Below are 13980 nucleotides of genomic sequence, written 5' to 3' on the forward strand. Positions count from 1 at the left end.
TAAATGCCTTGTGGATACCTGCTATCATCAATAGCTGGGGTCAGCGGTGCAAATTTCTGCAAGAACTTGAAAATTAAAGAAATAATACTGCTATCAAGGCTAAACTTTAAAACCAACATGTAATGGGCCAGAGCAGAGATATGCAATACCAAAGGCTGTGACTTCACTGTAATACCAAAGGCTGTGACTTCACTGTAATCCGTGTTATGGGCTGTGTTGTACACCTGCCAAATTCATTTGCTGAAATACCTCTAAATGTAACCATATTGGAGAAAAGGTCTTTACAGAGGTAAAAGTAAGTTAAAATATGGTCCTTAGGGCAGGTCCTAATCTAATATGAATTATGTCCTTTTTTTTTTTTTTTTTTTTTGTGAGATGGTGTTTCCCTCTTGTTGCCCAGGCTGGAGTGCAATGGTGCAATCTTGGCTCACTGCAACCTCCACCTCCCGGGTTCAAGCAGTTCTCTTGCTTCAGCCTCCTGAGTAGCTGGGACTACAGGCATGCGCCACCACGTCCAGCTAATTTTTCTATTTTTAGTAGAGAGAAGGTTTCACCATGTTAGCCAGGATGGTCTCGATCTCTTGACCTGGTGATCTGCCCGCCTCAGCCTCCTAAAGTGCTGGGATTACAGGCATGAGCCACTGCGCCTGGCCTGGTGTCCTTATAAGATGAGGAAATTTGGAAACAGATGTGTGCACATAGAGGAAAGATTACGTGAAGTTAAAGGTAGAAGATGGCCATCTGCAAGCCAAAGAAAGAAGCCTCTGAGGAAACCAACTTTACCAGCACTTTGATCTTGGACTTCCAGACTTCACAGCAGTAAAAAAAATAAATTTTCATTGTTTAAGTCACCCAGTCTGTAGTATTAGTTACAGTAACACTAACAAACTAATATAACCTGATTAAGTGTAATATTAATAAAACAAAGTAAAAAAGTATGTCAATCAGAAAAGAGTTTCATCAGCTAAGGAAGTATAGGGACATTTCCAGGAGGTCTTCTTTGCCTCTCGTTCATTATCTTCCTGGACTGTAGATATGATGGTTGAAGTTCCAAAATCCATCTTAAGCATTTTGGACCATGAGGTAAAGGCTACACTCCAGGAGTAAGCCACTGCACCCAGCCTGATTCCATAATTTTTCTCAATTGTGTCTTTTGAGTAGAATCTCATTTCCTCTGTCTTTTGCTTTCCTACATATTAAACCTCCCTCATTGTTTTTTTAAATTTATTTACTTTTATTATTTTTTAACAGAGAACGGGTCTTGCTCTGTTACCCAGGCTGGAGCACAGTGCTTCAATCATAGCTCACTGCAGCCTCTAACCCTTGAGCTCAAGTGATCCTCCTGCCTCAGCCTCCCGAGTAGCTGGGACTACTGGCATATCATCAACCCCAGCTAGCTTCCTCATCCTTCCATTGTTACTGGAAAAGGGTCCTGATCCAGACCCCAAGAGATGGTTCTTGAACCTTGTGCAAGATAGAATTTGGGGCAAGTCCACACAGTAAAGTGAAAGCAAGTTTATGAAGAAAGTAAAAGAATAAAGAATGGCTACTCTATAGGCAGAGCAGCCCCAAGGGCTGTGGCTTGGTTATTTTTACGGTTATTTCTTGATTATATGCTAAACAAGGGGTGGATTATTCATGAGTTTTAGGGGAAACAAGTGGGCAATTTCTGGAACTGAGGGTTCCTCTCCTTTTCAGACCATGCAGGGTAACTTCCTGATGTTGCCATGGCATTTGTAAAGCGTCACGGTGCAGGTAGGAGTGTCTTTTAGTATGCTAATGCATTATAATTAGCAAATCATGAGCAGTGAGGGTGACCAGAGGTCACTTTAATCACCATCTTGGTTTTGGTGGATTTTAACTGGTTTCTTTACCGCATTCTTTTATCAGCAAGGTCTTTGTGACCTGTACCTTCTGGTGACCTATCTCATCCTGTGACTAAGAATGCCTAGCTTCCTGGGGATGCAGCCCAGTAGGTCTCAGCCTTATTTTACCCAGCCCCTATTCAAGATGGACTCACTCAGTTTAAAAGCGTCCAACGCCATACTTCCATTAGAGAATAAAGGCAAATTCACACACCCCATCTCTCACTCTACTTATTACCAGTATTTCCTCAACTAATTTAGTGATACTTTTTTCTTTCACTGCCCTGTGTGTTTCTTTTGAAGCTGTGTGCTCAGATGAAAAGGATAATCTTTCCAGATACCGAGAGGATATTCCCCCACCATCACCCCAACAGTGGTCTACAAGAAACCTTGCGTTTTTTCCCTACAAATCTCCTCATTGATGACTTCTTGATTTTTCCCACATTTCTATTTGATCTTTTCTCTTTTGACATTACAATGTCATTTATTTAATTTTATTTATTTATTTATTTGATACAAAGTCTCGCTCTGCTGCCCAGGATGGAGTGCAGTGGTGTGACTTCAGCACACTACCTCCTTTTCCCAGGTTCAAGCGATTCTCCTGCCTCATCCTCCCATGTAGCTGGGACTACAGGCCCGCACCACCATACTTGGCTAATTTTTTTGTATTTTTAGTAGTGATGGGGTTTCACTATGTTGGCCAGGCTTGTCTCAAACATTGACCTCAAGTGATCTGCCCACTTCGGCCTCCCAAAGTGCAGGGATTACACGTGTGAGCTACTGTACCCGGGCCCCGGTGTCTTTTTTTTTGTATTTTACTTTTCTTCATTTATCATTCTCTGCCTTTTATAATGATAATTTTATTCACTCACCCAACTAACATGTAAGGAATCACTATCAATCCCTTTTTAAGATGGGGAAACAGAGTTCAGAGATGTTGGGTTCCTTGCTCAAAGACAGACAACTGTAAGGGAATGGAATGGAAACTTGAGCTCAGGTCTTAAGGCATAGTCTGTGTTCTTTCCACTATTTCATCTTAACTTCTCTCAGAGTGAGCAAATAAGAGGCTTTCCTGCCAAATCTGACCCCATCTCCTCCTGTTTTTCTGTTTGATAAACATGGTAGCGGCTGCTTTGGTGTTTTGTTTTGTTTTGTTTTTTTGTTTTTGAGATGGAGTTTCGCTTTTGCTGCCCAGGCTAGTGTGCAATGGTGGGTTCTTGGCTCACTGCAGCCTCCACCTCTTGGTTTCAAGGATTTTCCTGCCTCAGCCTCCCAAGTAGCTGGGATTACAGGCCTGCGCCATCACGTCCAGCTAATTTTTTGTATTTTAAGTAGAGACAGGGTTTCTCCATTTTGGTCAGCCTGGTCTCAAACTCCTGACCTCAGGTGACCTGCCTGTCTTGGCCTTCCAAAGTGCTGCTTTGGTTTTTTACTCTGAATTTGAATGTCTTTATATTGGCCTTGCACTTCCTAGTCCTCTAAGATCCCCACCAATCCCTGTGGTCTAACTCCAGTTTGCTTCACAAGGTTGTTACCTTCCTGGCTTTTAAGGCTTTTGTGTTTTTGACCCCTGTAGTTTCATTCAAGTTCAGTTTCGAATGTCTCATTCCAAAAGTCAGACTGGGCTAAAGTCTAAGTCATGCGTTAACCTTATTGTAAGTATTAAAAAATTAAAAATATTGAATTTTCCCGGTTGCCAAAAGGATGAGACATTCCCCCACCCCCTTTTCTTAAAAATTTTTCTTGAGTAAATTGTAATTATAATCCATGTGTGTGTGTGTGTGAGTGTGTGTGTGTGTCTTTTTAAAAGCTAAATACCCAGGTACAAATAAAAAAATAAAAAAATAAAAAATAAAAGCTAAATAAGCCTCTTGTCAGATAAAAACCAGTAATCTTTTTTTTTTTTTTTTTTTTTTTGAGACGGAGTTTCGCTCTTGTTACCCAGGCTGGAGTGCAATGGCGCGATCTCGGCTCACCGCAACCTCCGCCTCCTGGGTTCAGGCAATTCTCCTGCCTCGCCTCCTGAGTAGCTGGGATTACAGGCACGCGCCACCATGCCCAGCTATTTTTTTGTAATTTTAGTAGAGACGGGGTTTCACTAAGTTGATCAGGATGGTCTCGATCTCTTGACCTCGTGATCCACCCGCCTCGGCCTCCCAAAGTGCTGGGATTACAGGCTTGAGCCACCGCGCCCGGCTAGGAATCTTTTTCTTAAGATCCCAGGAGCCAACTCCTTGAAATGTAAGTATCAGGGTAGACAGTGCCCGTGTTCCACACCGCAGGAGTTAACCCAAGCCCCTGCTCCAAGCCTTAAGTACCTGTTTGTCACAGAGATAACATTTTATTTTTCCTTTGGATAAAGGCAACTAGCCAACACAGAGAGCCACTCCAAGGGTAAACTACCAAAAAATTGAATACCAAACCATGTCATTAACTCGTCTTCCACGAGTACACGCGTGTGCTTGGCTACATAAAAGGCGAGATTTTTGTCTCTCTTTGCAATCTCATTAGTGGATTGCCTGTGACACCATTTCAGGCTGGTTCGATGCTTACAGAATAATACAACTTTTTTTCCCCTTTCTACATTTGTTTAGATTTTCTAGGACGGCAGGAGATTTTATTTTTTTCTCGACAACATCAATTTCTTTAGGTCCCCTACTTTTACTAGCCACCCCATTTCCCGCCTGCTTTCAATGGCAAGTTAGAATGGCGACTTGCCCCTTGCTCACCTCTTGACTTCGGGAACCGGTGAAAAACTGCAACCCGTGGGCGGTGAGAACCACGATTCCCAGCATTCCCAGCGCTCCGAGTCCTTTGAACTTCCTTTTCCGGGTCTCGAGGCTGCTGAAACCGAAAGTGCTGTGCTGTGGGCGCAGCGCTGAGATTGATTCACCTTCACCTGCAGAACTCCAGCTGACCCAAGTAGGAAGCCAGGCGAGCTGTAAAACATGAACGGAAGAGTGGATTATTTGGTCACTGAGGAAGAAATCAATCTTACCAGAGGACCCTCAGGTATGTGCGGAACGAGCCATATCGGATAGTAGGGGATTACAGGGTGTAATTGCCGACACCTCTGCTGCTGAGCGGGATTCACCTGGCCTCCGAGAAGGCAGGCCCCAACCTAGAGATTTCCTCCAAAGCTTTGGGGTGCTTAGAGAAAATACATTGAAATCCATCAATAGCCAGATACGAGTCTGAGGAATCCACCTCAAAATCCAGTCGGGTGGCCACAAAATATATATAGTCGAGAAGGGATTCTTTCTGCAAATCGTGCTAGAAAAGCCTTTTTAAAAGCCTGCTCTTTTAAGCCAGCTTACCTTGGACACCACATCCTTCCTTCCGTTGTCTGTTCTATCCCTGTCCCTACGAGGGATCGTTTAGTACAAGGGGAGCATAAACGGTGTGGACTCTGAATGCATAGCCGTTTTCCTGCAGCTGGGAACCCTTCCTTGCTCCTTTCATTTCTGGGAAATTGATTTAGAGCGTCAACTAGAATGTTAAATCACGAAGAGCCCTTAGAAATCTTTTATTGACACAGGTTCCCAAACTTGGTTCTGCCACATAATTACCCAGGGCTTTTTGGTTTTGCCTTTTATTTAAAAAATAAAAAAAGTTTAATTCCTATGTCCCATCTGCAGGGATTTGGATTCAAAACGAAACGTGAAACGTGTGTGTGTGTGTGTGTGTGTGTGTGTGTGTGTGTGTATACATATATATATATATATATATATATATATTTTTTTTTTTTTTTAAATGAACACCTCATGTGATTTTGAGTAGCCAAACTGCTATCCTCTTCCTCCACTGAGGCTCTTCATTAAACCAGGCTCTTGACATTACTACATTCTGCCTTCTTTGGACTATGTTGACTTTCCTTTACAGCTGTTTAGTTCATTGATTAAGAGCTTTAGCTTTGGAATTACAGTATCTGGGTTCAAATCTTGTATCTAACCTCTTACTGGTTCTTTAGTACTTATTGGCTAACTTAAGTGATGTAAGCCTTAGTTTATCATCTCTAAAATGGGGATGGTTGTAAATACACTTCGTGGTGTTGTGAGAAGGATGTAAAATGTTTACAACATTGCCAGACCCATGGTAGGCAGTATGTGTCTCCTATTGTTATTGCTAATGGATGAATGGCTAAACTGACACAATAAATCCTACTAATACTGTATTCCAAGAGTCTCTAATAAATCATCAAGTACCATGAGCTCCATTTCTGAAATGTTCCTGAAATGCTTTCACTTCTGTTTCCATTACCACTACGTAGGGTAGTCCATCACCTTTTCTCATCTGCATTTCTGCAGTAGCCTAATCATCTTGGATAGATTATTCTTTATAAAATATGACTTTCAGAATTACCCATACTTTATGTCTTCTCTTCTTCTTCTTTTTTTTTTTTTTTTTTCTTTTTTGAGACAGGGTCTCACTCTGTTGCCCGGGCTGGAGTTTAGTGGCACGATCTCAGCTCACTGCAGCCTCTCCCACCCAGGCTCAAGCGATCCTCCCACCTCAGCCTTTTGAGTAACTGGTACCACTGGTATACACTGCCACGTATGGCTAATCTTTTTGCATTTTTAACAGAGACGATGTTTCACTATGTTCCCCAGGCTGGTTCCTGAGTTCAAATGATCCACCCACCTCAGCCTCCCAAAGTGCTGGGATTATAGATATGAGCCACTGCACCTGGCCTTCTTTTCTATTATAAAAAATTGGAAGTTGGTTTTACTTAGTGGAATATAACTCATCACTAATATCATTATTACTATTTTTTTTAGAGATAAGGTCTCACTTTGTTGCCCAGGATGGTCTTGAACTCCTGGACTCAGGCAGCCTTCCTGCCTTGGCCTCCCAAAGTGCTGGAATTACAGTCGTGAGCCACCATGCCTGGCCTGTCACTAATCTTAATGGATTAATGTCATGCTCCATTTGTGGGCCTAAACTTTAGTCAAAGGCTCATTTGGTATGCCCAAGTTTCTTGGATTCATTTTTTTGCTATTTTATATAAATTTCTCCTTCACTCACTGTTAATATGTATTGACTTTTGCGATTAACATAGAAAGTTACTTTTAAAACAAAATCTGTTTTTCTGTACTTTTCATTCATTGGTAACTTGTTCTCTAGTACCATTTAAAACAATGCTAGTTCCTTTTCTGATTGCTGTGTAAGTAGTAAATGCTCTAGTTCTGCTCCTGTTTTGCCTCTTTCTTCTTTAGCCTAAATATCTTCAGTTATTTTTTATTTTATTTTATTTTATTTTTTTGAGACAGAGTCTTGTTCTGTGGTCAGGCTGGAGCTCAGTGGCGCCATCTTGGCTCACTGCAACCTCTACCTCCCGGGTTCAAGTGATTCTGCCTCAGCCTCCCAAGTTGCTGGGGCTACAGGCGTGTGCCACCACACCCAGCTAAGTTTTGTGTTTTTAATAGAGAAGGGGTTTCAGCATGTGGGCCAGGATGGTATTGATATCCTGACCTTGTGATCTGCCTGCCTTGGCCTCCCAAATTGCTGGGATTATAGGCGTGAGCCACGGTGCCCAGCTCTTCACTTATTTTATTACCTCTCGAGATGTTTGAGATTTGATTCTTGCCTTTTGTTTAAGAATTTAATGTACTTTGACATAGTCCTTTTGCTGTGGCATCCACAGTATTTCCAGATCTCCTGTCTATCTCTTGTTCTAAACATGAAATCTTCTTAAAATTCAATGTAATATCACTTCATCTTTTTTGGCATTTGCAATCATAAATTTCCTAGTGTTAGTATTTTCCCAAAACATTGGCATTGGCATTAGGACAAGCTTCAAGGACTATTTAAAGGGAATAATTATGTCTAGCTAATATATTTCACTAAAAATGGGTTGATTTCTGTATCATGTCCTTATTACAAATGAATGTATTTATTCACTCAGTGGCTTCCTAAATTTTCATAAGCATTTCCATGTCGTAATCATATAAGTCAGTGAACTTCCTGGGAGAGTAGAGCCACAAATTTAGGAATGAACTTGGGTGAAAACATTCATTTGAAATTTGGTTGGTTCAGTTAACAAGAAAAGTTTCAAGTTCATGTTTATCACTTACCAGAACTGTTTTCCTAGTATGTGATACTCTTCTTTGAGAGTCTAATGCAGCTTTTCTTTGTGGTATCATCATGAAGATATATAGGGAAGAGACTGTGAGTCTCAAAATCCCACTAGAAACAAAATCCCACTAGAAACTAATCACCACTAGAAATTTCTACATAATTTTGGAAGTCCCATAAGTATCTTTCTTTCTATAGAAGAAATATGAAAATCCTCTAATTTTAAGGTTGCGTTTCTTTTGTAGACAGCATTGTCACTCTTTGTCTTTGTCCAGCTTTGTACTCAGGAACTTGATGGTTTAATCAGGTCCAAGAACATGTATGCTGTTGGATTTTTCCACTGTTTGGGCCCATATTAAAAGGCACTTGAACCTGTTCTATGTGATCTGCTAAGTGCAAGGGAAGTCTCGGGGAAATTATGACAATGTGAGTGAGGAAGCTAAAGAAACTTGACAGGTGTTGGGTTGGAGCAAAAGTACCATTACTTTCTTTTTTCTTTTCTTTCTTTCCTTTTTTTTTTCTTCTGAGACTCATCACGCTCTGTTGCCAGGGTGGAATGCGGTGGCACGATCTCGGGTCACTGCAACCTCTGCCTCCCAGGTTCAAGTGATTCTCTTGCCTCTTCCTTCTGGTAGCTGGGGTTACAGACATGTGCCACCATGTCCGGCTAATTTTTGCATTTTTAGTAGAGACAGAGTTTTACGGTGTTGACCAGGCTGGTCTTAAACTCCTGACCTCAACTGATCTACCCACCTTAGCCTCCCAAAATGTTGAGATTACAGGTGTGAGCCACTGCATAAGTACCACTACTGTCAATGACAGAACTGCAGTTACTTTTGCACCAACCCAATAGCATGGAATCTCTCCTGTTGTCTTCTTTCTCCACTGAAAGGAGGGTCTTGGGCTAGATGACTTCAGAGGTCTCTTCCATCTCCAAGACTTCATAATTCTTTGGCCCATTCCACATGTTATTTTATGATTCCTACCATTTTGGGTTTTGTTTGTTTTGTTTTTGTTATTTGATTCCTGCCATTTTGGACTAACGGTATGAGCTGAAGAATTTCAGAAGCAGTGCTAAAATCTGAAATGTCTTCAAGGGTTGAACAGTTTACCTGTTATCTTTTGTAGAATGCTGTTTTTCTTTTTTTGCTGTAGGATTCCAATTTGATTATAGTGTCTAAGGCTCTCACTTTTTAAAAAATCAAATTGAAAGTCTCTTAATGAGTCTTAAAACTCAGTTACTCTAAGAATTGTGACAAGACTTTTAGTATGTTTTTTTGCACTGCAGCAGGTAAGAGATTGGCCATAAAGACAACCTGACTGTACACTGGTACTATGATTAGGACTTTTTTTTTTTTTTTTTGAGGCCTGAGGCCTCAATGGGTTTCAGCAAGTTACTCCTGATACGCCATCTTTAAAGAGGAAAGAGAATGTTTATTTTCTTACTTTCTTTAAAGGCCTTGGAGAAGATGATAGGTTGATGGCAGTGTTTTAATAATGAATACTAAAGAAAGCATTGCCTTTCTGGTAGTATGCTAGTTCATGTATATATATATATATATGCATAAACACACACATATATATATTCTGAGCGATTCTCTTGGATGTAGTCAAGTATATACTATATGTGTACTATACATACATATTCATTTAATCTTCACAGCAACCCGAGTGATAAATATTTAATCCACCTTATTAGATTGGGAAATTACCTTAGAGAGGTCAAGGACTTGACCAATTTCTAATGCAGGTAAGTTTCAAAGGATTTTAACCTAGGTGTGTTAATTTTGCTCTACCATATACTATTTTCCACTGCAGTAGCCATGTTTAAGAAGTTGACTGCCAACCTTTCTCCTGACCTTTATTTTATTGCATCATGCCTTATTCCCAGAAGCATGTGATGCATCTTAATGACTATCATAACCTACAGTGGAAAGTTTTTATAGTTTGCTCTTGATAGAGCTGAGGGCATATCAAGGTGAGTACCTAAAATCAAGATGCCCCATTAAGCTCTATCATTTAAGCCCCTGTAGACCTGTCATGAGCTTTGGGTTTAACACGAACTGAAACTGTTGCTAATAATATCCTGATCTATTCCTTTCTTCATGTATCAAATAGATGTGAGACTAAATGCTATATCCTTGCCCTATTTTCTCTAGCCTTCATGGAATTTACAATCCAATAGACATATGATGTTCACATATGAAAAACTAAGTCTCAGTGCAAAGATGCAGATGGTTAAGGAAAATGATGAGCAGGTAGTTAGTGGGAGGGCAAAGGAAGTGTGGAAAGGAGCATGGTAATCTGACTGTGTTGGAAAAGTTAAAGAATGCAGCTGCTGCTGAGGACCATTAAAATGGTCAGTTAAAAGAAGGTGGAACTTGTGAGTCTTCTGGAATGGAAAGGCTTTAGGCTAAGGCCAGTGCCAGGGATGAGTATGGTCTAAGCCAGGCGTCCCCAGACTTTTTACACAGGGGGCCAGTTCACTGTCCCTCAGACTGTTGGAGGGCCGCCACATACTGTGCTCCTCTCACTGACCACCAATGAAAGAGGTGCCCCTTCCTGAAGTGCGGAGGGGGGCCGGATAAATGGCCTCAGGGGGCCGCATGCGCCCCGCGGGCTGTCGTTTGGGGACACCTGGTCTAAGCAATAATAGAGAAAAGAAAATAAGCAAAGCATATTCTGTGGTTAGTGAGTAAACCAGCCTGGATAGAAGGGAAGTTTCCTTTGAGAGAGTCAAGAGGGAAGTAGCTGAGTAGTAACTGAGTAGGTGAAGATCTGATTATGGAGAGTCTTTAGTGTAAGTATGGAAACCTAACCTTTCTCTAACGCTCTGTCTGCATTCTTTCTACTTCCTGGTCATTGGTTGGGACTCAGTTCAGAGTTAGCTCCTCCAGGAAGCCATCTTTATTTAGAATAGATGCTCTCTTATTGTCAGTATTATAGACCATTTACAGATTGCCTGTAATGTATTGCCAAGCTAAGCACTTTATCTTGTCCCTTTCTAAAAAGGAAGAGATGAAATGATTATTATCCCCATTTTAGAAATGAGGAAACCTTGACTTCTGCATTATACAACTCTTTAAGTACATATTTGGATCCGGGACTGTGTGACTTAAAATTCCAAGCTCTGAACCACTATAAATAATTTTGTTTCTACTTGTTTTCTCACTTATGTCTCCTCCTTCTTCTGCTTCACTTTGAGCTCTTCTATTCAAAGAATGTATATTTTATTTCTTTCTTTTGTTTAACTTTTATTTTACGTTTAGGGGTACAGGTATAGGTTTGTTGTATAGGTATACAGTGTCGTGTTGGTTTGTTATACAGATTATTTAATCACCCAGGTATTAAGCCTAGTACCTGTTATTTTTCCTGATCCTCTCTCTCCTCCCAGCCTCCACCCTAAGTACGTCCAGTATCTTTTGTTCCTCTCTATGTGTTCTTATTGTTTAGCTCCCACTTATAAGTAAGAACATGTGATATTTGGTTTTCTATTCCTGCGTTAGTTTGCTAAGGATAATGGCCTCCAGCTCCATCCATGTTCCTGCAAAGGACATGATCTTTTTCTTGTTAGTGGCTGCACAGTATTCCATGGCGTATATGTACCACATTTTCTTTGTCCAGTCTACCATTGATTGGCATTTAGGTTGATTCCATGTCTTTGCTATTGTGGATGATGCTGCAGTGAACATACATATGCACGTGTCTTTAATGTTTTTTAATGCTTTGTCTAGTACATGATGCACAGTGATCAGTAAATGTTCATGAAATGACTGAGCAAACTAATAGATGTCAGAATAATATAATGGAATGTTTATTTATTTATTTATGACACAGGGTTTTACTTTGTCACCCAGGCTGGAGTGCAATGGCATGATCTTGGCTCACTGCAGCCTTGACCTCCTGGGCACAAGTGATTCTCCTGTCTCAGCCCCTCAAGTAGCTGGTACTACAGGCATGCACCACCACACTGGACTAATGTTTTTATTAGCTGTATTTTTCATAGAGACAGGGTTTTATCATGCTGCCCAGGCTGGTCTTGAACTCCTGAGCTCAAGTTATCCACCTGCCTTGGCCTCCTAAAGTGCTAGGATTACTGGTGTGAGCCACCATGCCCAATGTACTTATTTATTTTTAGATAGGGTCTCGCTCTGTCACCCAGGCTGGAGTGCAGTGGCACTATGACAGTTCACTGCAACTTCAGCCTCTTGAGCTCAAGTGATCCTCCTGCCTCAGCCCCCCACAGTGCTGGGATTCCAGGTGTGAGCCACTGTGCCTGCCATAATGTCATGTTTTAAATAAAGAGAAGTAGTAACATGATCTGTTTCAGCTTTTGAATAGTGCTAAACATGGTTCTTCACTAAATACAATTTGAGAAAGAGAATTAGGATGTATACATTGTATTTTGATGGACAGGAAACTGGCTAAGATATCAGAAACAAGGAGAAGAAATAGATGGAACACCTCTTGGAGAGAATCAAGTAAATGGAACAATTCTCTAAAGATTGCTTCAAGGATCAGTGTTAAGATCTTTTCAAAACAATACTTAAGAAAAACTGTACAATGAAATATCTGGGAATTACTTTGGGGAAATAGGCAAGCTGATAGATGTTCAACTGTAGAAACATTTTGTGAAGCCATGTGACTAGGCAGAAAAGTGATCAATGATTACATTTGATAATTACACAATTATTTAGTGAGGGAAAAATAAGGAAATCATACTTAGATGATAGAGTCAGAACTGCTGGTTTCATAAGACTGAAAAATAAAGTAAAACTATTTTTTAAATGTTTTTAGCATTTATTGTGTGCCTACACTATGATTAGGAATCATGGATACTAGAATAAAGAATAAGAAATAATCCCTATTTTTAAGAATTTTGCGGTTCAGGCCAGGCACGGTGGCTGTTGCCTGTAATCTTAGCACTTTGGAAGATTGAGAAGGAGGACTGCTTGAGTCCAGAATTTCAAGACCAGCCTGGACAACATAGCAAGGCTCATCTCTACCAAAACAAAACAAAATAAAACAAAAAAAACCCTAAAACATTAGCTGTGCTTGGTGGTGCATGCCTGTAGTCCTAGCTACTTGGGAGGCTGAAGTGGTAGAATTACTTGAGCCCAGGAGTTTGAAGTTTGAGGGTGATTATGATAAGCATGTGCTAAGTATCCTGAAGAGGTAACATAACCAAAGAGCCATAGACCTTCGTAATATATGTTTTATTTCTTATAGACCCAGACTCAGTGGGCTATTACAGACAAAGACCCAAGAAACCTAGAATGTCTTTAGAAAATATTTTGGAAACAAATTAGATAATGTCCTTCTTTCTTTTTACAGAACTTGGTGTATTCATGCTTGCTGCAATTTGCAGTTTACCATGTCAGATAAGAAACAATAGAGTAAGAAAAAGTTGAAAAGAGGGCACTGGCAAGTATCTGGGAAGGGGAGAGCATATAGATTATAATATGAGGGAAAACTGAAGAGACTGAAATATTTTATTTTGGAAAACAAGGGAACATATAGAAGCATGATCTAGTGGAGACCAGGCATATACTTGCACTGCTTGAGCAAGGGCTTATTATAGAGTAAGAGAAAAAGGATGCCTACCTAGATATTTGAAAGAGAAGTTTAGGAGCAATAAAAAGAGGTCCCGTTGTATGTCCTGGTGGGTACTGCCTGAAATCTATGTGGTATGGCATATTCTTTTTGCCACTATTCGATGGAGCACCAAGTTGGGGAGGGACCAACTGTGGGCATTGTACATTGCTTTTTGTTGTTGCACCGTCTGTCTGTTCCTTTGAAGTAAGAAACTTTCCGTCTTTATCTTCTTTTTTTGTCAATGCATATTTGTTGCTGTCTTTTAGGGGAGGTAACAATAAGTATTTATCTTGAGACCAGAGAGTTTCTCCAGAGAATTTAAGTTTTGGATGAAAAGATGCCTGTTTAACCTCTTGGGTTGATCATTTGAATCATTAATTCATCTTTTGTCAATCCACACATATTTATTGAGCAATTACTGTGGGAAAAGCTTCTGTGGTAGGCA

General features: G+C 40.5%; 1 protein-coding gene and 1 long non-coding RNA gene across 2 annotated transcripts in view; one reads left to right on the plus strand and one right to left on the minus strand.

Moving 5' to 3' along the window:
• LOC141583515 (uncharacterized) overlaps positions 1–4656 on the minus strand; it is a 37632-nt gene extending 32976 nt beyond the window's left edge. The window contains exon 1 of the long non-coding RNA XR_012516146.1: positions 4595–4656. This is a non-coding gene — a long non-coding RNA (uncharacterized LOC141583515). The remainder of the gene's footprint in view (positions 1–4594) is intronic.
• A 39-nt stretch (positions 4657–4695) lies between these two features.
• The window catches only part of SYNJ2BP (synaptojanin 2 binding protein), a 45228-nt gene continuing 35943 nt past the window's right edge, over positions 4696–13980 (plus strand). The window contains exon 1 of the mRNA XM_010335224.2: positions 4696–4877. Within this exon, the coding sequence (XP_010333526.1) occupies positions 4814–4877 (64 nt within the window). The 5' untranslated portion in view covers positions 4696–4813. The remainder of the gene's footprint in view (positions 4878–13980) is intronic.

This window comes from Saimiri boliviensis, chromosome 2, assembly GCF_048565385.1.
Source record: "Saimiri boliviensis isolate mSaiBol1 chromosome 2, mSaiBol1.pri, whole genome shotgun sequence".
NCBI classification, from domain to species: Eukaryota; Metazoa; Chordata; class Mammalia; order Primates; family Cebidae; genus Saimiri; species Saimiri boliviensis.